The 25,103-nt window shown below is 55.8% G+C and overlaps 1 protein-coding gene across 5 annotated transcripts in view; it reads left to right on the top strand.

Moving 5' to 3' along the window:
* The window catches only part of LRRFIP1 (LRR binding FLII interacting protein 1), a 94,487-nt gene that overhangs the window by 52,349 nt on the left and 17,035 nt on the right, over window positions 1-25,103 (top strand). For 2 of the 5 annotated variants that reach the window (XM_087819488.1, XM_087819489.1), the window contains exons 3-5: window positions 20,320-20,355; window positions 20,773-20,898; window positions 23,703-23,873. In XM_087819488.1, the coding sequence (XP_087675614.1) occupies window positions 20,320-20,355; window positions 20,773-20,898; window positions 23,703-23,873 (333 nt within the window). Of the gene's footprint in view, window positions 1-1,068; window positions 1,114-1,741; window positions 1,793-2,952; window positions 2,992-6,549; window positions 6,610-8,481; window positions 8,542-9,449; window positions 9,528-10,771; window positions 10,817-11,850; window positions 11,917-15,733; window positions 15,812-20,319; window positions 20,356-20,772; window positions 20,899-22,183; window positions 22,256-23,702; window positions 23,874-25,103 lie in introns of all 5 variants that reach the window. The other 3 variants (XM_087819485.1, XM_087819487.1, XM_087819486.1) reach the window with 3 other exon arrangements.

Here is a 25,103-nt window from a genome sequence, read left to right as displayed (position 1 = left end):
CCTGCCTTTACCTGCCTTCAGTGTTTGCCCCGCCCCACCTCGCCCGCTATGCCCTTCGAAACCACTGTTTTTTGGGGGGAAATTTCCTAGACCCTCTCCCTGTTTCCTAGAACAACTCCTCTGTCTTCCTGTGTCAGTAGAGAGCCGGCTGCCCCCTAATGATACCCAGTCCTTGCCACCCGCCCAGGAGGATGTCCTGGCCCGCAGCGTGCATCCTGGGCGCTGTCCACAGCCCCGAGAGGATGTGGCTTCTCCTCTCGTTCATGCACCTGAATGTGCCCCCTTCTCCTGTCCTTGTCCCCGGCCTCCTGGACATTATTAGTTGGCCAGCGTGGAAATGTCCAGATAAATATCCCCGATACATAAAATAATCTAAGGAAATGTAAAATTCCTTCCTAACATCGTAGATGCCCATATAAAACATAAAAGGCGAGAGTTCTGGAAATACAAAGAGCGCAGGCCTCCTGTCTAAGAGCGACGGACTTCAGCCCTTACGGCGTGTAACCGTCACTCAGGCTTCCGTGGCACAGGCGGATGTATTTGTATCCGATCTGAAGACACCGTGAAAAGGTGTCTCTACCACCGAGAAAGAAAAAAGCTGCTATTTGTGAGCAACTCGGGTTCTAAGGCGTTCCTGACATCAGGGATGTCCCGAGGTGGGAACTGCATCCCCGGGTGCACAGGGCACCAGAGAGGGCGGCGGCCTCGTGTGCTCTCAGGGAGGTGAGTTCCAGGAGAAGAGAGCAGGCTCCGATGTAAGAAAGAAAGCGGGGGGAGTGAAATGGACCAGACGTCAGCAGCTAGAAACTAAATTAAGACTCGGCCTCTCCCCCTCCGCATGCTTGTTTTGAAAGCCAGACTGAAAGATGCCAGTTGTTTGTGGGTTTAAATACCCCCCGTAGAAGAAAACATTTCTCACCAGCAGTTTAACTGAGGCCTTTAAGCAAAGGCAAAGGAAGTGTTTGGTTTACATCAGGAGCATGGTGCAGTGACTCAGTTGCACTGTCTGCCCCCCCCCCCCCGTGTCTGCCTCTAACTTTCACGCTGTTTCCCCCGTTGCTCCTCTAGGAGGACAGTGAGCGCTGCTCGCGCAGATCCAGAAGGAACACATCGGTTAGTGCCGCCCTCCCTCCTGACGTGGCAGTAGGTGGAAACCTAATCTGTATTTTTAGCGGCTGAAATATATATGTGACATATGCCTATGCATAGCTCGGTGACATTTATTAAAGAAATTGAAAGGGATATTATTTCCTATGCAAAGGCTATAAACAGCCTGTAGCATTTTGACCTGTTTGGGGAGGGGAGCGTGTTTGAGAAATTTCTGGGTGTTAATGTGTTCGTGACAGTCCCGGTGCTGCTTCTGCTATCAAATGAATGCCCGTGAACACTTCGCAGAGTAGCATGCGTCGAGGCTACGGAGTCGAGACTCCAGCGAAGTAATTGATGGCACTTTACCAAAATTAATTGAAAGCCGTATTATCTGGAAACAGCCCACTGAAAACAGAGGCGCACAAACAGCACTGGAGCTGGCGAGGACCTGGCTCAGGGCCACGAGGTTTCTGGAGGCTGCGGGTCGGCGCCTCCCTGAGAGCCCGCGTGGGTCTCCTTGTGCTACGTTGTTGCTTCGTGGGTCTCCTTGTGTTACATTGTTGCTTCGTGGGTCTCCTTGTGTTACGTTGTTGCTTCGTGGGCCTCCTAGTGTTACATTGTTGCTTCACACCTGTCTCATCTCTCTCACCAGGTTTCTGATGAAGACGAGCGCGTGTCAGTGGGTAGTCGCGGAAGCCTGAGGGTCAGTAGCCGAATGCTCGCGTCTGCATGGCTCGGTCCGTGTCCAAGTCCCTTCTCACCCTGCACTCACCCCTCGCTTCTTGTCCCCGTGGTCCTGTCTTTGGTATCTAACCGACGGGAGGCTTATGTAGAATCTGGGCTGCGGCGAGGGGTTTCCTTGTTGCTGTGGACACATCACTGAAAAGCAGAGGCGCTTTGGTTGTGTGTTTCTCCAAGAGCGGCCGTTGCGGTATTTTTACACGTGTGGTATGCCCACATCCCAGCCCGCATCCCAACCTGCGCGCCTCGGGGGAGCTCCTGGGCGTGGCCGGTGGGGTGCAGGCGGTGGGGGAGCAGGCTGTCAGTCATGTGCTGTTTGCACACGCACCCGCCGGCCACATCTGGAGCTCAGGTTCTGCTGCAGGCCCCCGTGGGAAGCGGGGTGACGGGACCCCTGGGCCGGCATCCGTCCGCCTGCAGGAGATGCTCTTCTCATCACCTTGGTGAACTCCTCTCATCACTGTCGCTTAACAGCTGATAAACACACAAAAAAAACATTTTTTCCTTAAACTTTCCAAAGATATTCATGATTACATTTGAATAAGTTGTGTGCTTTGGGAAGTGAAGTTGGGAAACTATGTTTTTAGGTGGGTAAATGAATCTGGCCTGCCTAGTTAGTTTACCACGGGGTTAAAACTGCCTCTCACTGCTGGTGGTTGTCAGGTCTGGATGTAGCCACCACCTCTGACTTAAGGACCAGAGAGGGCAGAAGGCTTGTTTTTAATCACCATGGCAACTAAATCAAGGTGTCACTCCCACACCTCTGTGGGCACTGTTTGTAACAGTAAACGGTGAAGGTGCTACAATGTTTCACTCTCCTCCAAAGTGCCAGAGGCAGGTCTTAGGGGAGGAGATAAACTTGCTCCAACTGTTTCAGATTTCAGGAATTATAGCAACATTAGCCACAGAAGTTTTAGTTAACACTATGGGATTTACGGTAGCTGTCATTTTAACGGGATTCCTTTTGCAGATACACATGAGATCCTAGAAATGAAAAAAATATAATTTTGCTACCATGTTCAGTATTGCCTGTTTCCTGTTTTTGTCATGTTTTACTTGGTTTTTTAACTGGTTCTCGCACCTCTTTTCTGTTGTTTCCCTCGTCCGTCCTCACTCCAGCAGTCACAGCCTGATCTGGAGTCTGGGGGTCCCTACGCCTGGGTGAGATGTTTGGACGACTTGCTGTGTGATCCTAAGGGTGTCGTGTGACAGATAATAACTGGCGATGTCCCCACTAATCTCATGGGTGTTTGTCTAAAAAGCCAAGTGCATCTTTGTCCAAAAAGACACGCAAGCCACCCACCAGTCTCCGCCTGGGGGCTGCAGGCCAGAGGTGGGTGCACCCACCAGAGTGCACGGTCTTCTCCTGGGTGCCCTCTGACCCACCTGGCGGGCCCCGTGCCCAGACTGGCATGTGCACTGTTGGAACACCAGCTGTTTGCCACGCACTGTGCCAGCGGCTCTGGATCCTAAGGGAAAAAGATGGCGTCTTACTTTCAAGGAACTCACATCAAGAACTGTAGTTCCTTTAAAAGATGAAATTTGAAGTCTTTTTGCTCATGAAAAACCCATCGTTTTCTAATCCATGTCCATTTGAATTAAACATACGATTGGCACCTTTGCCAGAAAGGCCCCAGTTCCAGCAACAAAACAAAGGCTTTCGGTGCAGATTGTAAATCAGTCCCTTACACCCACCCCGGAGCGTCTGCTCTCAGCTCTCTGCAGCCGTAACCGTGAGCTGCACGAGGAAAACCCCGTCTCACAGGGAAGCGCCCGCCCGGGAGCGGCTCTGGCCGTGGCTCAGCTCCACGCCCTTCGCTCTGGGAGCTTTTCTGAAAGCATCTTGCGCTTCATTCATTCAACTGCATTTCAGAATTGTTTAGCACATTCCCGTGTTTAAAAAAGGCACTTTACCTTTAAGGTGACGATAGTGCCATCCCTGCGCCTAGCCCTGGCCCCCGAGCCTCCTGGGGGCGCTGCTGGGCTCCTGGAAGGGGAAGCACCAGGGGGCAGATTGCCCAGGGGGTTCGCGGCCCAGCCCCCGGAACTGCGGGCAGCGGGAGGTGCAGATGCCTTATTAGACAGAAAAAGTGCTCTTCCTAGCATCTCCTGGGCCACCTTCCGCAGTGACACTGGTGGATGAGAGCGTTTCTGTGGCACTACCATTCCGGCCACTATTCCTTTAAGTAACTAAATGGGTTAGTGGCACATTCCTAGAGTTTAGCCCCTTTGTTTCGAACTCAGTGAGTTCCCTCTGGGCCCGTCCCTGGTGGGGCGAAGCGAGTGTGTTGGTGAGAGTCAGGGACACCTTCTGGGGCTCACTTTTATTTTCAGTTTTCATTCCGTCTTAAAACCCAATCCCGGGCCCAGGGCAGGGCATGTAAGGGTTGTGATTCTGCTGCTGCTTTTGTTCCCCCCGAAGGTGAACCGTCTTTTGCCTCAGTAGGAAACTAATCTCACGTCTTTCATCAGAAAAGCTAACAGCTGACTCTCGCATGGGCTCGTGTGAAGCCGTGGGTGCCCTGAGAGCGCTGAGCGGGCTTGTGAGCCCTCACTAACCTCGAGCCCCGTTAGACGGGTCGGCTCAGGGCGCATCCTTTCTGGTATCTGCCTTTTCCTCTGTTAGAAAATGCTAACCTGTGCATGTCTGCTGCCCTCCGATAGCAGAGCCTCCCCGTGAGCCTGCACGTGAGACTCTCCTGGGGCGCTTGTAACAGTGCATGTTCCGGGCCCCTGGGTGTTTCGATGTCCTAGGTCAGGGTCCGTGGTCCCAAGAGGCAGGCCAGGTGACCGCGATGCGGGCAGGCGGCACAGCCCAGAGAGCTGGAACAGATCCCGCAGACAAGCTGGTGGGACGTCGGAGACCCGACTTAAGATGAAGTTGATATGCTGTCTGGACATTTTTTCTGATGTTCCAGTTAACTTTTAGTCTCCTGACCCTGTTACGGCACATGAAGCAGCCCCACCCATCAACATACCACACAAAACCGTCTGAGAGAGTCGGTGGTTTCTCTAAGAAGGTCAAAGTACCTTCACCATAGAGATGCTGTTAAGATCGATAGATTTGGGGATATGTCCTAGGAGTATATTCCACGGGACAGAATTCTCTTCCAACAGAAAAGGGTGGGTGTTCCCCAAAGCCTTCGAAGTAAGCGTTTCCCTGCGTGTCCATGGAAGGCCGAGAGAGATGGCGATGGTGAGAGAGGACTTCCCGCAGCCTCGTCCACCCGCTCCGCGCGCCCCGCTGCGCCCGGTACAGAACGAGACCCAGAGGGAGCTCCCCTGCAGCGGTGGGGCGCAGGGCTCATGTGGGATACATTCTATCCCTCACTTAGTGCAGCAAAGGAAGAGTTACCCAGAGTGGACCCACGTTGGCCTCATTGTTACATTGTTTCCAGAAACTAGTTTTTAAACAGATAAGACGCTTGTTTTCACATCAAATAATCTTGTTGGTCAAGAGAACAAACTAGACTAAGTAAAATTCCTGCCCACCTCTAAACGTTTTCTCTATTCCATTTATTTTAGAAATGTTTTCATGTTTCCCCTAGAGTTTTCAGATCCAATGCTGAGGGATCGCCACATACTCTAAAGTAGAAACTTCAAGTTGGTTAGGTGTTTTTGTTTGTTTTTTTGAGTTGTATCAAAAGTAAATACCTACTTTTATAGTCAAGATTTCACGAATCTGAATTTATAATCTGCCTGCAAATTTACTTATTTATTCTCCGTTAATGTCATGGCTGTAAAATATGGGCTGAACGTGTCCCCGTCTCCCCTCCCGTTTTAATCCGATTTAACCCTCCCGGGGGCCTGTAAAGTCTGTATTCCTGTGCACGTTTCCGCAGCTCAGGAAGAGGAGGGTCCAGGAATAAATAACTTACGGTCGCGTGACAGAGCCGCTGTTTGGAACCTGGACTCGTGTCCGCGACCCCGGCATCTGCTTCCTTTTCTGCCCACTGCGTGGCCTGCCCCTCCTCTTTCTGTCACGAGAGCTGGTTATGTCTTTGTCACTTGACAGCTGCGAAACGGCAGAAATGTCCTTGTGGACGAGTGAGAGCAGCTTCAAAAGCCCAGAGCGTTGGGTTAGGGGAGCTCAGGCTGGAGAGAGACCAGAAGACTAGAGGCAGGCCTGTGGTGAAGGACAAGTGATGGAATCATGAAATAGGGCCTCAGATTTCATTTTGGGGGGAAAAAAGTAGGAAGGCTAATGGAGAGGACACATCCTACTGTTTTCCCAGGATGAACTTTTACATTTAATTACAGACCGAATAGAAGGCGTGTCTGAATTTTCTGATACGGTTTCATCATGGACCACGAGGGTCAGGGACTTACCCCAAACCCAGAGTTGAAGCCTGACTGGCTCGGGCCGCACCGCGACCCCCTGGCTGGGCACCCCGGCTCCTCACTCGCGGGGGTTCCGCAGCGCGGCCCGAAAGCTGCAGACCGCCCCGGCCCGCAGGCTTCGTCCATAGGAGGGGCTCTGGCCTTGAGCCCCAGCTCCCTGTAGTTACAAGTGACACGGGGTGGGCTTCCCTGAGTTGTAGAGAAGCAGGTGGGAGGCGGGAGACATTCGGGGCGCGCTGGGACCTGGGCCGCCCTGAGTCCTGGGCCCCCCCCATCTGCTCGCCAGGAAGCTGACTCTTCCTCGCTGACCTGCGTCGGTCTGTATTCTGTCCCCACGTGTATGCTGATGTCACTTTCTTTTTCTCTTCATTGACACAGACGAATGGTTACGATGGAGAGATGTACGGATCACAGCCCCTGAGCAGAAGATCTGGCAGGGTTAGTGCCCGCATTTGCATGGCCCAGCATCCCAGAAGGTGGCTGCAGGGCTTTTTAAAAATACTGCTCCGTTCAGCTGCTTTTTACACTGGGCTTCTTCTGGTTTTTTCCTAGCGCATGACGCAGTGAGAGCTAATGTTTTTTGACTAGTAAACGTCCTTAGAATGTGGGAGGTCTGACATTTGAGTGGTCGTGGGAGAGGCTCGTAGGATAAGGAATGCCAGGTGGGAAAGACCTAGGACTAAAGGTTAGCTCTTTCATCGTTTTATGGCCCTGGGTGCCTGTGTACGTGTATATTATGTATGTTCGGCTTTCAGCTATAGTGAAATTAGACGTCTCCAGTCCTCCACGAATCTCGTCTGTCATTGTAAAAGCGGGCGTGGCCTGTGTTTTCCTGGCTGCCAGTGCGGGACGCGCCCGGTGCTGGGGGCAGACCATCCTCTGTATGGGGGGCGGGGGGCAGGCGGGGGGCAGGGGAGGCGTAGGGGAGGCCAGAGCATTTATCGGGGAGGTCTCTAGATTTTGAAAAGGCTACACTGGATCCATTTCCAGTTGCTTCGTGACCTGCTGCAGGTCTTTATACATTAAATTATCCCAGATTTTCCTGTACTTTAATGTTCACTTTCCTTTTTCCCTTGTAGGAATAAATTTCACTAGTTGTATAAAATAGTATTTCTTTAAACCTAGCTTAATTATGTTAAGATGTATCGCATACACTGAAATTCTGTGTTCAGGCTTCAAAGGGGTCACCCGGCCCCATGTTGGCTCCCCGAGACGGGCGGTCGGGTCCCCCGCGTGCCTGCCTGTGGGGGTCGCAGGCGCTCCTGTCTCCGGGAGCCCACCGCCTTCCCGACGAAGCTCCTCCCGGTCACAGGCGGCCTCCCTGCTGTGCTGCCCTTTGCGTGGGTGTCCTTTGGGCTCCAGCTCTGTGACGTGTTCTTTACGTCTCCGTCCACTCTGGGCACAGAGCAAGCGGCACAGCATTGTGTCCTGCGGCCTGCGCCCAGCTGGCACTCAGGACAAGAGCCGCGAGGTTCTCCGATAGTCGCTCGTTTGCAACCCTCACCCTCAGGGCGTCATGTGCCGTCACTGGCCGGGACGTCTGGTCGTGTGGAGCTGGAAGCTGCTGTGGAAGCGCTGGAGCCCAGCTTCCACCCAGCATCGCCTTGCTCTGTAGACCGTCCCAGACACGCGGTGGCAAGGGGGACATCAGGCTCTGTGTTCTACACATAACCATATACTTTAATCTCTGGTTTTTATGTTATAACAGTAAAAGTGTGTTTTACGATTTACTAAGATTGAAGTGGTGCCTCTAAAAATGCAAAAGAACTTGGTTGTAAAACTGTGCACCACAGAGTAACATTGGATATAAAATGGATTTAATAGATGGTCATAGAGCCGAACAGCCTACATCTGATGCGCAGCGTGTGCAGGGAGGTCCGGGGCAGGGACCCCCCCGCAGCTCGGGGCTGGGCGGCCCGGGGTGCTGGCCGGAAGGAAGGTTGGAGCTTTTGCGTGGGTGGAGTTCCGTTGGCTCTGAGGGGATGCAGCCCTGCAGGTCCCGACTGGAGGTGAGAGGCCGCCACCGTCGGATTTATAATTACACATAACACCAGAGGTGGGAGGCCGGGGAAACCTGTGAGAGTGAGGCCACGGGACATCACGGAGACGGAAGCGCGGGGTGCGAGGTGCAGCTCAGAGCCCCCCGGTGCTCCGCTCCGGCCGCAGCAGGGGGTCCCCGCCCTCGGCGTTCCTGGGGGCTGATGTGCCGGGGTGTGAACCTTGTATTTACTTGCCTTCGACCGGGACGAGCGGGGACTTGGGGGCAGTAAGAACGAGCCCGTCACTTACACTGTCTTCTTTGGTGCCCAGAATTCCAGCTACAGCAGTGACGGCAGATGCTCCACCGGGGCCTCGTCCAGGGAGAAGCTGGTGGGTCCCGCTTAGCTCTCCGCATGCCCCCCGCGGACCCGCGGGCCGGGCCCTGTGGCGCGGCTTCGAGTGTGGGCTCCGCTCTTCTCTGACGTGCGCTTTGCAGCTTCGCGTTGGCATGGGCGCCGTCGGTTTTCGAGCGGTGACCCGCACGGCGCCTTCACTCGGGCTGAGCCCGCTGCCTCTTTAAATTCGCGTTCAGTGTTTGACGGTGAATCGCGGTGTGTGGCTGCGTACAACGAACGGAGGTGTTTATGGGGCCGCTGTGTAGCTGGAATTCATCGGGAGGACGGGCCTGTTCGTCACGGTGGGAATGTCCCGACAGACACCGGGAGCAAGTAGCTCCCTCTTCCCGGGCCCTTCAGCTTGGGGAAAACATTTTATTGGGGGAAATTATATTAGTTGACAGAGTAGTATCCCCAGAAGTACCCTGTAGGCTGGTCTGGGACGCGGAGCCCTGGCTGCTGTGCCTGCTGTGAGCTGCGGGCGCTGCTCCGGGGGAGGCCCTAACCCGGGAGGCCGCGCCCGGCCGTGCCCGGCGGGACGTCCCGCTGCAGAAAACGGAGTTGGCGTGCCCGCAGATTCTTGGCTTTGAGCTTTCCCCGCCAAACTTTGTCGGAGACGTTCAAACGCCCGTGGCCTTGCTACTGATGAAGAGAAATGGGATCTGGATTTGCTGTGTGTAGACTCAGAAGCCCTGACGTGTCCCCGCCGTAGTGTCAATTAGCGGGACCATCTCTGTGTCCTTCGGGTCACTGTTCCCTCTCCCGCCCCCAGAAGTGCATGCCCGGTAGTTTTACCGAGCCTGTTGTGAGAGGTGGTTTCGTGTGAGTTTACGGCACAATGTGCCTTTGAGATGAACGAAGCCGGCAGCCCCGTCCCCTCCCGCCCCTGTTCTCTGATTCCAGGGACCGTCCTGCCCCGACCTCGGCCTTCCCCGCGGTGGCCTTGCTCCCAGAGCCCTGCCCGCCCCGAGCGGACCCCAGGTCTGTCTGCCCCCTTTCCCGTCCCTGTCCCTCTCTCCTGTGTCCCCTCACTGCTGAGTGATCGTGTGGACGCTTCGCCCTCCCACGGAGTCCCCGGCGCCGGGCCCAGCGGCGGCTTTCATTGGCTGAGCCAACTGGCTGAGACTTTTGTCAACGGTTAAAAACGTTGTCACAGAATTTCAGACCTTATATAGAAAAGAGGGATTTAGGAAAAAGGAGGCCCTATCTGTGGGCGTTTCCAAAAGCTCGGCAAGCCCCCCAAATTGCTCTCTTGGGTCTTCCTTTTCCAGCAATTGTTCCCGGTTTGGGGCTTCATTTTTTTAAAAAATATTTTTCTCCTGTGTGCCCGGAAAGCCGTTTGGAAGGCTCTGGCGCACGGCCGGGCTCCTCTGGCTGGGGGGTGTCTCTGGCTCCCTCTCTGCCCCGCTTCCTGTTTGCTGAGCCCGCCTGCAGGTCGCCGGGCGCTGGGCCTGTTTAGCTGCAGGGACGCCGTGTGGCTGTCACACAAGGAGGCCGGTCAGAGCCCCAAGTAGGGGCTGTGTGCTGGAGGCTGAATTGTCCTCTCCTCTCCTCGTCCCCTCCCGTGCCCCGAGTGACTCGCCCGGGGTCATGTACATTCCAGGCCTGGCCCTGTGGCCGGGGCTGAGGCTGCTTGTGGCCTGCCCCTGGAAGTGAGTCACGGAGCTATTCTGGGGCTCAGTCTGCGGCCTCGCCGGCCTTCAGGCCCCAGCACACTCTGCCCGGGTCTGGGGCTCTGGCCGGGCCACAGGCTGGCAGCTCCTTCTGTGTCCTGCAGGCTGCTCCTGGCGCCCTTTGCTGGAAACAAGCCACTGCTGCTCGCTCCCCCTGCGTGGACGTGTGCGGATTAACACTCCTCGGCGCTGTCTTAACCCGGGGTTTGACGTGCGGGTCTGGTTGCTCTCCTGGGTGTTGTTGACCTTGTCACCACTTTGGTCCCCTCGCCCTCTCTTCCAGGATGCCTGGAGAGAAATGGCTAGAAAAGAGTCCTGTATCAGAGATGCTGGGACGTTCACTGTTTTAAAGTTAAAAATCGCCTTGCGTTCATCTTTATGCAAACTTGCATTTGTATCTGTCAGATTTACTGAAAACACCGATTTTTTTCCTCCTAACCGCCGCCCGACACCGGCTGCCACGCTGACTGACAGCACCGTGATTCCCTGTCGTGTGACTGGTTGACGTTTTTTTCAAGGCTTTAAAACCGGCTGTTTCCTTCTGTCCTCCAGCCCTCCCGTGTGTACAGCGCCTCGCGGCCCTCAGGGAGCTACCGGGTGCGTGTGCCCCGCCCGCCCCGTCCTGCCCCTCCACCTGCCCCCACCGCGCGGGCCCCACCCCGCACACCCGCGCCCGTCAGCCCCCCGCCCGGAGGGAACTGGCGGTGACCTGGAGCTCACGCGTGCGTGGCGTCCGTCAGTCCCCTTTGGCCGGATCTGGGTTTTATTTCTCCTGACAGCTGACAATAGCTGTCACCCGCTGCAGCCTCCGGGGAGACCCTGTTTGGACGGCCTTGTTTGCTGGGCAGGAATGGAGCAAGGCAGCGTTTACTTAACTCATGGCAGAAAGCAAGGTGGTTTTTTATTGCTTTGGTATAACGTTAGCAGGTATTCAGCCTTTGGACTGTGTTACTTTGGAAATTTCTAAGGTACTTATGCCGTGCAGGAAACTTAAATATTCAGAATGGCCACATTGCACTGTCAGTAACTTTCTGAATTTCCGTCAAATTGAAATAGACACGTAACTGGCTGAGCAAACCGGCCATGTGCAGGGGAAACGGAAAATCGAGGTCCCGGTATTGTAAACCCGTTTACCCTCTGTGGCTAGTTACACAGGACTTTTATGTTAATCAGATATTTCGTTTCCTAGTTGACAATTTTTAAAGAATTATAAAAATCAAACTACAGTTAACATCCTATTTTATTCCAAATTTACTGCAATTGGTCATTTTCTGAACACCGGGATGCCCAGACAAAATTCAGGCGATTTGAACGATCCGCTGGGTTAAATCTGCTTAACAAATTTCCACATAGCGAGGCATCTGTGTCAGAGTAACAGACTTAAAAAACCTGTTGGTCATGACATCGCCTGTGGTCAGCAGCAACCTCAAGATCTCACCCTGAGACCTGGTGCCCCCCTGCCCGGCTCCCAGCACGTGGCCCATGGCGGTGGCTCTGAGCCCCACAGGTCTCCCCCGCAGTGTGTCCCGGGGCCCGTTCCTGGCACGGGCCAGTCTCCCTTGGCTACGTTCCCGTGTCTTCTGGGTGCTGGGAGAGAGAGGCCCTGTCCTCACCGTCTGTTCTTGTCGCAGGCCTCTGTGTTCGAGGACGGCGGTCTCGGTGGGGCTCGGCAGGGAGGCGCCTCCAGTTCCTACGCTGTAAGGCACCCTCTGTGTGGCCCGAGTTTTCTGCATCTGCTGCATGGCCTGGGGTGGCTCGCTCGGCACGGGTCCAGCCCCCAGATCCTGGCTGAGTCATGGGGAGGGAGCCCTGCCTTGTCTCAGTTTCCCGTTGTGTTAAGGTCATGGGTGATGTGAATCCCGGAGCCTGTGGCTGAGGGTCATGTCCCCACTCACTGCGGGCAGAGGGAGGAGACTGACCTCGACGGAGCTTCATCGGCCCTCCCCCTGCGGCTGACGATGCTTAAGGAGTGAGGGGGTCGGTCTTAAAATAGTCAAGGGAGGGAAAGGAGAATCGGACAGGCCGCCGATTACTTTCACCTCTGGGTAGCTGAGGAAGATAAATTCAAAGACTCGGAGCGTCACACGGCGCCATTTCCTCTTCGTATTTTGTCTGCCCGCCTCTTCGAAGGGTTGGAAAGGCATCGCAATAGAGGCTGGTGGCTGTGCACGGAATACTTGTTGAGTGAAAAAGCTGGGCGAGTGGATCATAGAGGTAAACAAGCGGAGACGGGCCGGCCATGGAAGTGAGGGAGCTGATGAGCCTGTTGCGAGGACCAGGGAGCCGAGCAGCGGCCCCGGTTGGCCCTCCCGCGGCCGGTGGCTCCGCGTCCCACGGTGCCCGGCAAGTCCCGAAGAAATGCGCCAGGCCCACGTGCAGTAGAATGGTTTCCTGAGAAATACTTCAAAAGTGACGGAAACGAGTGGCTAAATTAGCTGATAGATTCATAAATGAGCTAAATAATCCAATTTTATGATTTAGATTTCTCCAGTCATCATGAACATTCAGGGATTCTTACAAAGTCACCAGCCTAACCTACAGTTTCCTTTTCTTTACAATGTGACCTTTATGGATATCATATCTAATCATCGACAGAGCGTTAGTCTTCGTTGACACCTAATTAAACATTTGTCAGTTTTATATTGTGTAACATTTTTCGTGTAGTGGAGCCCACTTTGTTAACTCTTTTTCCCAGTTCTTAGATGTTTTCGTCAGCCATTAAAATGTTCATAAACCTAATGGGTGAAAAAGCCGTAGCTTATACATGGTAGATAAGGAGGGCCACTAAGTGATTTTCTTTATCAGGAAAGAGGCAGCGTACTAATTCTTTAAGAGAATGAGACGTCCCCAAGCACTGGGTTCCCTGGTGGCCTGAGTAGGGCCTCCGGTGTCTGGCCGGATGTGGGTCATAGATCCTCCGTAACTCCCGCCTCCGTGGCTGACTTTCGGGAGTGGCTGGGCCGGCAGCTGCTTCTGTGCTCCCGGCCTCCCCTGGGACTCGCCGGGAGCAGGCGGGTGGGCAGAGGGAAGGAAGCGAAAGGCTCCTCCTGGCAGCACAGATCCCTACTGTAGGGCCACACGTCCCTGGCATCAAGCCAAGCGGACAAAATAAAACAGAAGAAAGAAAACTCTTTCTCCACGTGAGGGCTCTCCCACGCAGAAGGAGCCCCCCACGCGCTTGTTGACGTCAGTTGGATGGATTGAGCCCTGGGGTCAAAGCCCTCGGCAGAGACCTTGGGGCGTGGGCTCTGTTCTCAGCAGCAGAGCAGCAGGCTGAGTGGGCGGGGTTCACGGGGTTCCCGGCCCCCCCCACGTGACCCCGGCCCTCACATTGCTCTCCACGTGGACAGCAGGCCCCCTGTTCAGGGTGGGGCTCGGGCAGAGCTTCCCCAGGGTCAGGGCCCAGCCAGCAGTGTGGCTCCTGATCAATACACACACTTTATGTGCAAATTCGGGTTCTGTCCTGCCCTCCAGCCCAGGCCGCCCCAGCCCGCACGGGACAGGCTCGATCTGGGAGGACCTGCCAGGCCTCCATTCCCCCGAGGGCTTCGCCTCGGTCACAGTGTATGTTCACAGTCCAGTGGCTTCGTTATCATTAAATGATTGAATGGGATTGAAGGACCAGTTCTTGAGAGCGTGTTTCCTTGAAAACCTTTCTGTTTTGCGCCTCCCTTGCCATTGTTAAGCTAAATGTGTGCTGCAGGAAGGACTTGTGGCTGCGAGTGAGGTGGCTCTTGGGGGCTGTGACACGCCGGGAAGGGTCATCACCGCCCTCTGGTCAGGAGCCACGAAAGCCGTTTATCACAGAAAAGTGAGGCGCAGGGAAAGGCCCACCATGCGTCGTCTCCGTGGCCCTGGGCACCTCGGTGCAGTCAGGGAGGGTCCTCACTTCCCAGCACAGGTGACAGACTGAGTCACTTTTCCAAAGTCTCAGACCAGTAACAGATGCAGCCTGGACTGGCGCGCAGACCTTCCCATGTACCTTAGCCCCACGTGAGCCACAGGAGCCACGCTGACTCCCACACATGCAGCTCCAGGGTGGCACGTGACCATCGCAATGTGGACGTGAAACGTGTTCTGCAGGATCAGGGCAGGTCGGAGGGCCCGAGACAGTTTCTCTAAAGAGTTGGGAAACTCGGGTTGGCAGTAAGCCCCGTTAACAGCCTGTCCTATCTCTGCTCCCTGAACCAGGGCTCGAGGGACAGGAGACGGCAGGACTCGTTTGCCCGAGGAAGTCCCCTCTCTTGGATCCCCAAGCCCAAAGGCGGATTCTTCTGCCTACGGTGCCTGTTAGGTGTTTTCCTTTATTTTGCCCAGTAAAACTGCAAGACAAGACTAGTGAATGTGGTACATTTGTCTCTTACACACGGTTGTCTGCATCTGAGACAGCATCTTGCACGTGAGTGTGAGTAAACAGTAACTATCAGATGAAGGAAGGGCGTAGGCGGGATGGGACTGGGGAACTTGCTCATCTTGACTGAGGCTATTTACAGTGTAAGATTGAAATTTTTCATTCAACAAGTATTTTTTTTTTTTTTTGAGTGCACACTGCCAGCCAGGCCTTATCTGATCACTGTTGACTCTGCAGGAGCCTCACCCTCAGGGAATTACCTTCTGTGGGATACAGGCCAGTGCCAGGCGGTATTTAAGATAACAGCGGAGATGCTGCGTTGGCCCCTGTAATTTGCGAGGGAGATAATGCCTGCGGGTGTCCCAGTGGGTGCTGGGTGTCGGGAAGGGTTCCCCACAGGCCCGCAGGGCTGCTCCTCGGCCCCGCCCGCCCGCCCGACGCCTGTGATCCCAACTGGGGCTGGAACCCACCTCCCCTCCCCCACTCCACCTCCCCCGTCAAACCCCCCACCCCTGCCTCCCCCCTCTCCCCTCACCTGCCTTGCTCAGGGGGAAAGTAAGGCTTTTTAGAAAACAAGAAAATACAAAATGTATCCAGAATGAGGAGAAACATGGATACAAAGTTAAGAAGGTGCGGCTTCCAGATTAATCGGTTACTGTGTTTCCTTTCCCGGGAGAGAGGCGTTACACAGGGGGACAGACAGACGGAGGATGTCTGCGCAGGCCTAGGAGCCACGCCCGGCTGCGGCCTGGACGCTGCCTCCTATTGCGCTCTCGCTTGGAAGACAGTGAGAAGCGCGGGTCTCCTCGGCCCAGCGCCAGGCCCGCCCGCTCACCACGCTCTGCGGGGCTGGGGGCAGCGGCAGGCCCGCTCTCTGTGCCCCCCCAGGCGTGACTCCACACCTCCATTCACCGGGTGCTTTGTGTCACTTTGTGTCCCTTTCTCCGTACTAACCGAGCATCTGTGTTCTGCTGTGATGATTAACGCTTTCCATCCTCAGCGGGCGTTCGCTTCCCCGGGAGGCCCGCGCTCCGTGCCCACGGACCCCTCTCCTCTGCGCTGCGGGGCTGGCCTCTCAGCCAGCGGGGCCCCCGTCCTCGGTGCCTCTCTGCTAACTCTGTCCCTCTCTCTCTGTCTGCCTGCGGCCCCGGGCTGTGCGACAGCCCTCGGAGCACAGCGGCCACCTCAACTCCAGCTCCCGCGCCTCCTCCAGAGCCAGCTCGGCGCGGGCCAGCCCAGTGGTGAGTGAGCCTGTCTGTCCGCTGCCTTCTGCCCTCCCTCACCTGTCTGTCCCCCGGCCCCCTCCACAAGCCTGGGCGCGGGAGGGGGGGGCCAGGCTGCTCCGTGACCTGTTGGGTCTAAGTGCAAACACAGCGGGGGAAAGGCTGCGCGATTTAGAGCGTCACCGTTCAGTGACACGGGGTTTGCATCGCAGTTTCTAAAGGGCCGTGTACGGAAGGGGCTGTTGAGGGAGCTGGGAGAGGGGGTCTTGCTGGGAGGAGGGGACTTGGGACAGTGGGGGGAGTGTAGCATGTGCGTCGGCGTGTTGTTTTATGATTTAAAAATTGAAGGATTGAACTTTTACCATTTTGTTGGACTTGTTATTCGACCTGGCGGTTTTAAAAAGGAGGTGCAGGCCCGTGGGTGCCCTGGCACCCCTCCTGCTCACCCACCAGCCCCAGACTCTCAGCTTCTTCAGTGTGTGAGGCCTCAGGCTGCACTCCTGTTGGTCACTCGGCGTGGATGACCCTACCATCCAGGCCCTGTCCTTTGAGTCTCCTTATTACGTGTTTCCAGAGTCTTTGGACTATTAGGCAGCGTCACCTCATCGGGTGCTTTGTACGAGGCTGCTACGCAACCTCTGAGCAAGAAGGGGTTTGCAGGGAAGTTTTGCCCCAGGGCCACCTGGGGGTGGGGGACTGGCAGTGACCAGGGGAGGGGGCGTTGAGTGGGCAGGAGCAGAGCCACACCGGCCCGCAGCGCATCCTTGATGAACCCTGGGCTGGGGAAAGCCAAGCTGGGCAGCGTCGGTATCTTTCCTCCCATCTTCCATCATGGTCAACCGAGGTTCTGAACTTGGTTAAAGCCAGGTGCTCATCCCTCCGGGCCGGGCGCACATCCCTCCGGGCCGGGCGCACATCCCTCCAGGCGGGGCACACATCCCTCCAGGCGGGGCACACATCCCTCCAGGCGGGGCACACATCCCTCCAGGCGGGGCACACATCCCTCGCCAGCCCCCCCCCCCCGCAGGAGGAGTGAGATACAGCTATTCGATATCACGTAACTTCTGTTTTTAAAATCTGGCAAATGTGCTTTTTACGGATGTCGCTAAATGACCGAAGGGCAGTATCTGGAACTGGATTCCTGCCGACAGAGGTCAGCACACCTGCCCACCTGCAGGGCGAGCCGCGCCCAGCTGGGCTGCCTCCTGAGTTTTCACACTTCGACTGTGTGTGAATGAAGCCCTGGAACTACTAGGAATGGGCATTGTCATTGTCCGTGAAAGTTAACGGTCTGCCTTCGTTCTCGTTTCCCTGCTCTTAAATGAGCTCTGTCCTGTCCTCCAAGCCCAGGATCTTCCCCCGAGAAGCTGCGGCTCGTTCATTCGGCCGCAGTTTAGTGAGCACCTAGACTGTTCTAGCACCAGGCTGCAGTGGGGAGCCTGCCCTCGGGGATGCGCAGTGGGGGAGACGACACTCAGCAAACGGGCACGTGCCGTAGAAAACTCGGCATCGTGGGCTCCTGGGGAGGGGTGCGGGGAGCCTCCGAGAGCTGGATCAGGTCTGACAGCCAGGCCTGGAGCCGACCCGAGCAGGGGCCTCGCCTGCTGGAGCCAGGCCCCCTGTGCCTCCCAGGCCCCGGATCCGCCTCAGGAACATCCCGGGGGCAGCCCAGCTCCTTGTCACCTCTGCGAGTTCAGAGGGACTTGGAGGAGCCGCATCTCTGGCCCGTCTGGCCCAGGGAAACAAAGTCTGTAGTGACTCGCGTTTTATGTTGTATGAAGGGGGGGGCAGGGACCCGTGGAAAACCGGTCTTGAATTATGAATGCAAGAGTGCAGGGACAAGCCAGTTAGGGAAATGTCAGCATTATTGGACTTAAAACCAAAAATTTCCTCCCACATGGTAGACTCCACTGCTGTGTGTATTTGAAGGAAAATTGCCCTTAAAATGGGTATTTTCTAAGCAGTGTCCACTATTGTCCCTTTGTTTCTTGAGGGGGATGGTGCAGTGACACTGTTTCTGTGTCCCTGTTGCCCATTCGGGGTCCGGGGCTGCCGGCTGGGCGTGGGGACACCATGAGGAAGAGTCCTCCGTACCTGCCCCCCCTGCTGGGGTCTCATACTCACAGCCATGCTATCTCTAGGGACGCTGTGCGGAAACCCTGGCATTTTACACCTGCCAGGCTGGTGGTCAAGCCTTCAGGGCACCCCCATTCACAGGCTGGTAGAAGGCTGGAGCTAATAAATATTTCATGTGCTAGTTTAAGTATTTGGTTTTGAGGAAGAGTTGCCACAATGTAAAATCGCACAGAAGTTTCTGGAAGTGACCCCTCCCGGCAGATTGTAACTGTTACACTTTGTACTTCCTAAACTTGTTACTATGTAGTTGCCCCACTGACCTAAGATGTTTAGTGTTGCTCAGAAAATGATTCATAAATGCAATAGGCTGCAAGATGTGTGGCCGCTGTCCACAGAGGTCCCGCTGGTGTGGCTGGGGCGTCCTTGGTCTCACTGGGCTCCTGTCCCCACCACAACGTCCCCCCTCCATGGCACGCAGCAGCCGCCATACTGTTCATCTCTTTAGTTTCTTTGTATGTTATTTCCAGAGAGAAGGTGCTGGGCTTTGTGTCAAAATTAAACACACTATCTGGGTTACTCTCTGTTCCTTTTTTTAGGGGACGGAGGGGGCGCTTCCTTAAAAGTGGTTGCAGCTGGACACGCTGCCACCTAGTGGGAGCCCCGGACCCTGCAGTGGCTTCATGCTTTCCCCGGGGCTCCAGGTTCCCGTGTCCCAGGACGGTCGGCAGCTGCACCTGTCCCTTGTCACTCGAAAGCGGACAAAACACGTTCACTCCAGTATCTCTCAGATGGAGGTCGGCAACAACAGTTAAACGTCGATTGGCCGTAACTTCCCTTGAGAGCTTTGTTTTCCCTGCGTGGCCTCCCTTGAAAACATACCCTGTTTTCACGTTCTGAGTCCATTACATATCTCAGGTCAAAGGCTTTTCAAAACTATTTTTAAAGTTTTTTTTTAATTAAAGAGAAAACTTCGATTTTCGGCTTTGTTCTTCCTCAGCCGACGCGTTTGAATCGCAAACGCAGTATCTGCGCAAAGGGTGCAGGTGCAGCGAGGCAGAGCCGAGCCGGGCTGGGCCCGCGTCACCGCCGCGGCTGCTCCGCGCACAGGCGGGAGGTGGCGTCTGTACAGGGCGTCGCCGCCCTGATGTCCTGGCCCCCGTGACCACCGCGGCTGCTCCGCGCGCACAGGTGGGAGGTGGCGTCTGTACAGGGCCCCAACGTCCTGACCGGAGCTGAGCACCTGCCCTGCTCCCGCGTGCTGCCCCCTGGACGCCGCCCGTCACGGGTCGCGTGTTCACGCGCTGGGGTTTCTCAGCCCGCAGTCCGGACCGGCTGTGGGGCGAGCGTGCAGAGGTGCCCGGGCCCCCGGCGAGGCTGCCCCGCGGACCCACTCGGGGCGCTGCGCATCGCCGGCGTGTCCTGGTGGACCTGGGCGTCACGGGGAAGCTCTGAGCTCCCGGGGGCGAGTTGGAGGCGCGATGGGGAAAGCGTGACGAGGGGTTCCCCGAGAGCTTGGCGCGGCTGAGCGCAGGTTACCCCGCCCTCCGCGACCTTCCCAGCGGCCGGAGAGGAGCCCTCTGCGTGCCAAAGAGGGAGAAAGGAGGAAAAGAAAGGAAGTCGTCGTTTTTGGACACTGATGAGAGAAAGAAGTAGGGCCACTGCCAGCGCCACCCAGTCCTGGGTCCCCTAGAGTTGGCCCTGGGTGGCTGTTGGTGCAGCCTCGTGTCTGCTCCGGTCCCACCGAGACTGCGACATGCCTCAGAGACACGTCCAAACAGCAAAGATGAGAAAAGCCAGATGCTTGGGGTCCCGCTTCTCACCCGGCAAGGTCCCCTGTACCTTCAGCCCCCAGCGCCCCCTCCGGCGCCCATCCCCGGGTGTTTGAACCCGAAGGTGCGCGTGCTCAGTCACTCGTGGCAAGTAGGAAGGTTACGGTTGGCTCGCCGCTTTCTCCCACCTCCGAGGCCAGCTCCGTGAGGGTGGAAATGAACGCCTGCGGTCACACCTCCAGCCCCCAGGCCCCGTGGCGTCCTCGCCGTCTGGTCCAGGGGAGCGTAGACAGGTGTGGGGCGTGGCCCCCTCCTGCGTGGAGACACTGCCCAGCACGCAGGAACCTGAAAGTCGGCCTGCGAGCAGGTTCCTCGAGGTGCTCCCGTCTGCCGTCCGCGTCTCGTCCCGACGTCGCTCGGTTCCTGTGGAAACTGTAAAGGTTGTGGAGCCTCACGGTGGCCGGTGGCCGGTGGCCGGTGGCCGTCAGCGGGCTCTCTAAGCCTCTGTGGGCGGGCCACCTGTGTCCACACCGCCTGGCACAGGCGTATCAGAGGGTCTCGGGGGCAAAGCGGTTTTTAAACTCCAAAAGCAGCTGTGGCGTCGTCTCATCACCACCCCGCCCCGCCCCCCGATTCTCCAGTCAGTGCTCACATTTCACATTTGTGTGTTTTCCTCTCCAGGTTGAAGAGAGACCAGAGAAGGATTTCGCCGAGAAGGTGAGGAATTTCCACCTTTAAGCTATGTCATTGGTGAACCCAGTGGGTCCCAGAATTTATGGGCAAAATGAACAAAAAAAAATGTGTTGCTTGATGTTTAATAAAGACCTTCCCCAGGGAGTGAACAGGACCCTGTGTGGCCGCTAACCAACCTCACAGCCTGCGGGGGGTCCCCGGGGTCACTCCCGGTGTGTGCGAAGGAGTTGACCGCGGCCCGGCCGTGGGGCGGGAGGTGAATCCAGGCAGGTTCCCCAGCACCCACGGGCCCTCACTGTGAGCCTGTCTTTAGTGTTTTCCGCAAGCCCACGGGAGATGCTCCCGGTGGGAAACTGAATTCGAGGGAAGGGGCCATCATAGCAGACGTGCAGGTAGCTTTGGTTTTGTCTAAAATTGCGTTTGATCCCTGCCACACTCTAGGGGCCGCGAAACCTGCCCGGCCTGTCGGCAGCCACACTGGCCTCGTTGGGCGGCACCTCCTCCCGGAGGGGAAGTGGGGACACCTCCGTCTCCGTTGACACCGAGGCATCCATTAGGGAAATCAAGGTAAAGCTACCTACTTATGACCCTTTATTAAAACCCATCTTCAAGGAAAAAGAAAGATTTAATTCCTAAAGTGCCAGATCTTTCTTCTCAGTACCATCTCCCCTGCCTCCCACAAACAGGCGTTCTAGTAACACCAAGACCCAGCTCAGATGTGGTCTCCCCCAGGAAGGCTTCCCTGATTGCCCTGCCCGTGGGCCCTGTGCCCCCTCAGCCCTGGGACACACCTGCACCAGCACTCACCATGCCACATGGAGGTGCTGGGCCACTCTGTCCGCCTGTCCTCTGCACACATCTGTCCTTCACTCCCTCTGTCCTCACGCTCAGTGGGCCTCACCGGGCGTCTGGGTGGGTTTGCCTTCTCCCTGGAATGTGGATGTTATTCTGTGGGATCCTCGACACTGGCTGAGACAGAAAAGCAGTGCTGTTGCTCAAGTACCTGCGTCCAGAGGAGGCCAGGCAAAGGGAAGGTTAAGATTCTAGAAGGTGTGGCCCCCGGAGAGCAGAGGGAGGAGCTTTGGGCATCAAATTCGGCCTCATCCACAGAAGCTCTTTCTAATTATTAAAACTGGTCAGCACAGAAGCAGCTGCCAAGGGCGCCGTCGGAACTGCAAGGAGGCGAGAGAAGAGATTTGAGCATCAGGGGGTGGGCCAGGTTCCCTGGAAGGCGCCTCCCGACGCCCGCGCGTTATAAGAACAATGTTTAACTGCTCCTCCTAAAGCGGCCGCATGCCATCCCTGGGCCGGCTGCAGCTCTGTGTGTCCCTGAACCCCATCGATGTAGCATTTGCCGTGTGCTGCAGTCGGACCTGCCTCTGCTCCTAGGCTGTGAGCTCCGTTCATTCGTTCAGCATCATTTGTTTATGGAGCATCTGGCTCCTGCAGGCGCCAGGGCTGTGGCGGTGAAGGGGACGAGCAGAGGGGCCCAGGAGCTCCGGGATCCGGGGTGCAGGGTGCACGAGCAGCTCGAATGAACCCTTAGCACGAGTCATACTTCTTGTTTCATTTCCCGCAGCTCTCTTGCCTGTTTTATAAAACTGTGCAAAAATATCATGAGAGGCACCTCAATTTTACAAAATCGTGAAAATATCATGAGATACACCTAAATGTTAATCTTTGTAACATGGACATTTATTTTTCTCTGACACTTAAAATAAGAGGAAGGAAGTCACTGCTCAGGCCGTTAAGGGAGGCCCTGCAGAAGCGGGGCGATCCCGAGACCCGCCTCTGCCTTGGTGGCCTTGTCCCCTTCTCCCTCGACATCACCTCCCTTTCTTGCCACCCCCAGGAGCTCAGTGAGTTAAAGGACCAGATTCAGGATGTGGAAGGCAAATACATGCAGGGGCTCAAAGAGATGAAGGTACCGGTGCACGGAGCGTGGGCTCGCCACATTAACCCAGCCTAACCGAGAAACCCTAACGAAGGCGTTTGGGGTGCGTGCTAACCCTGCGGACGCCCCAGGCTCCAGCCGGGGAGAGCTGCGTGCGTGGCGTGCGCGCGTGGCGTGTGTGCAGGCGCGTGTCACGGTGCAGCCTTCGAATTGAGAGAAAAAGCTACTAACACATTTCCCGATGCACATCCGACCTCCCGCAGCCTCCCTCCCCCGGCTGAAAACCAGGAGCTGCCAGGCTGAATAAGGGTTTTTGGTTTTCTTTGCTGTCCATGGCAGTTCCATCCAGCCAGTGCCTCACGCCACCTGCATCTCCAGATGTCTGCCGTCGGCCGTAAGGCAGCCCCACCGCCAGGCTTCTAGTTACTTGCATGTTGCAACATTGTAGCGACTGGGGCAGTGTCTGAATGCAGCTGGTGTTGGGTTTATTTGAATAAACACTCCCCACTCTGAGGGTGTGGAGTCACTGCGCTGTGCCGACCAGGACACTTAGCTGCCATTCTGTGACGGTGAGGGGGACAGTCGGGCTGTGCCCTGTCTTTCTTGGCAGCTGTGGCAGACCACGCTCTAGCAGTCGATGGTACACCGGTCACTTCCCCCAGCTCCCCAGAAAGTCTGCCCCCAAGTAGTCTGAGTTTAGTATCAGAGGGGCACCGCGGCAGGTGACAAATTGCATGGCTAATCGCTTTCATATTTGTCACCTCTTTTTAAAAAGAGGAAAAATTAAGATCCTGGCTTTTAACTCCTATGAAAAAGAAACCAGTGAGGCTGCCCAGGAATCCCTGGTCCCACCCAAAATCATTGCCCACCAGTGCAGGTGAGACCAGCACTGGTCCCCGGAAGGCTCCCAGTTGCACCCGGGACACCTGCCCAAGCAGGCCCACCCACGGAGGCCTGTGCACCTTGTTCAATTTTCCTGCGGGTTGAGAATCTGAAATCCCGCTTCATCCTTTCCTGGTTCATAGGCCCAGACAGGGATCCCTGGCAGCTGGTGACAAGGGTTTGCTTCTCTGGGCCATCACACGGGCCTGTCCCCAGTTCCGGCCGCGTACCTTGAGTGATCCCTTCAGAAACCTGTCTAACAGCCTAACCCACTACGAGCGGCTCCTGACTCACGGAGTCAGGACTCGAGTCCTGTGACCAGCCCTTTCCCATCGGTGTCGCCCATGTCCCATGACTGTAAATCACATCCATCCCCGGGCACGGTTAATAGCTAACTTTCGGAGGGACGAGAATTTGATCACATTGAGAAGGAGGAATTTCTGCGTGTTTGAAATTGCCCATCTCCTGTTTTGATTCCTGTGTTCTGAGGAACGAAGCCTAAGTTCGGGGCCGGGTTGTCGGGTTTGGGGAGCGCCAAGTGAGGCCTCGCATTCACTTTCTTACCGCAATTTCCACGCCGTGGCCCGGTCTCCAGGACTCGCTGGCGGAGGCGGAGGAGAAGTACAAGAAGGCGATGGTGTCCAACGCCCAGCTGGACAATGAGAAGATGAACTACATGTACCAGGTGGACACCCTCAAAGACGCGCTGCTGGAGCTCGAGGAGCAGCTGGCCGAGGCCCGGCGGCAGTGCGAGGAGAAGAGCAAGGCGAGCCTCAGCGGGGCGGGGCGCGGGCGGATGTGGGCTGTGGCGGTGGGGTTCCCGGGTTCTGTGAAGGTCTGAGCTTTTATTTTTAATAATTTTATTTTTTTTTTAGTTTTCAATGCATGTGTGTGTTTTTCTCTTTATTTATTTATTTATTTTATTAGAGAGAGAGAGGAAGGGAGAGGGAAAGAAACATCAATGAGAGAGAATCAGATCAGCTGCCTCCTGCACGCCCCCTACTGGAGATCGAGCCCGCAACCCGGGCGTGTGCCCTGACCAGGAATCCAACCAGTGACCTCCTGGTTTGTGGGTCAACGCTCAACCACTGAGCCACACTGGCCAGGCAGTGCGTGCGTGTGCGTGTGTGTGCGTGCGTGTGTGCGTGTATGTCCATGTGTGCGCTGTGTGCATGTGTGTGCATGTGCACGTGCGCGTGTGTGCATGTGTGTGTGCGTGTGTGCGTGTGCGTGTGTGGTTAAACAACGATTCTCCACCTGCCTAGGAAGCCCAGACATCTGAGAACACCATGCTCTTTGCTGAGGGACTTGAAATACTGACATGCAAATTGCAATAGGTAAACTAGAGGTGGTCTTAGTGGGACATGTGCCTACGAGGGAACCAGCGTGCTGGGTAAGGCGTGTTGGGTCCTCCAGATCTTCCTGTTCATGCACGTTTCCTGGTTTTCATTTTGTCGTCTCTAACACCATAGAGAAATCGTTGCAAGGATCACAGACTTTAAGAAAATTATATTCATTCATGTTCTGCTGATTGGGAAGAGACACAATCACTCAATTTAAGAATTAAATGTCTCCATTAAGCTCAGAGGAGAGGAGAGTCTCATTTGGGCTTCTGTTGAAAAGCGCTGGAGTTAGCATGTTAGTTAGGACATCCGCACACAGCACGGGCGTATGTCCAAGTTAACAACAGCAGACCAGTCTCGTGATTCCTTGTCATATTTCAGAATCAGGGATAATTTTAGTCTAAATCCTTTGCAAAACTACATCCTCACTTGGCTCAGTGGACACAGCAGACACCCTGATGGGGACCCTTCCTGGGGCATCGCCCACCTAGAGAGGAACCAGGAAACACTGTCAGCTCCATCAACTCTAATTTTATAGTAAACCACAGGGCATCTTCTAGAAAGTGCAGGGAAATGTGTTCTAGTGTTAAAAAGGCCTCGGATGCTGCGCTGACAGGGTCATAGGTCATTCGCTCGGAGGCAGAGGTAAATCA

This window comes from Miniopterus natalensis, chromosome 8, assembly GCF_054644295.1.
Source record: "Miniopterus natalensis isolate mMinNat1 chromosome 8, mMinNat1.hap1, whole genome shotgun sequence".
Lineage (NCBI taxonomy): Eukaryota > Metazoa > Chordata > Mammalia > Chiroptera > Miniopteridae > Miniopterus > Miniopterus natalensis.
Note: the sequence above shows the minus strand (reverse complement) of the source record. Positions and strands in the feature narration are given on the sequence as shown.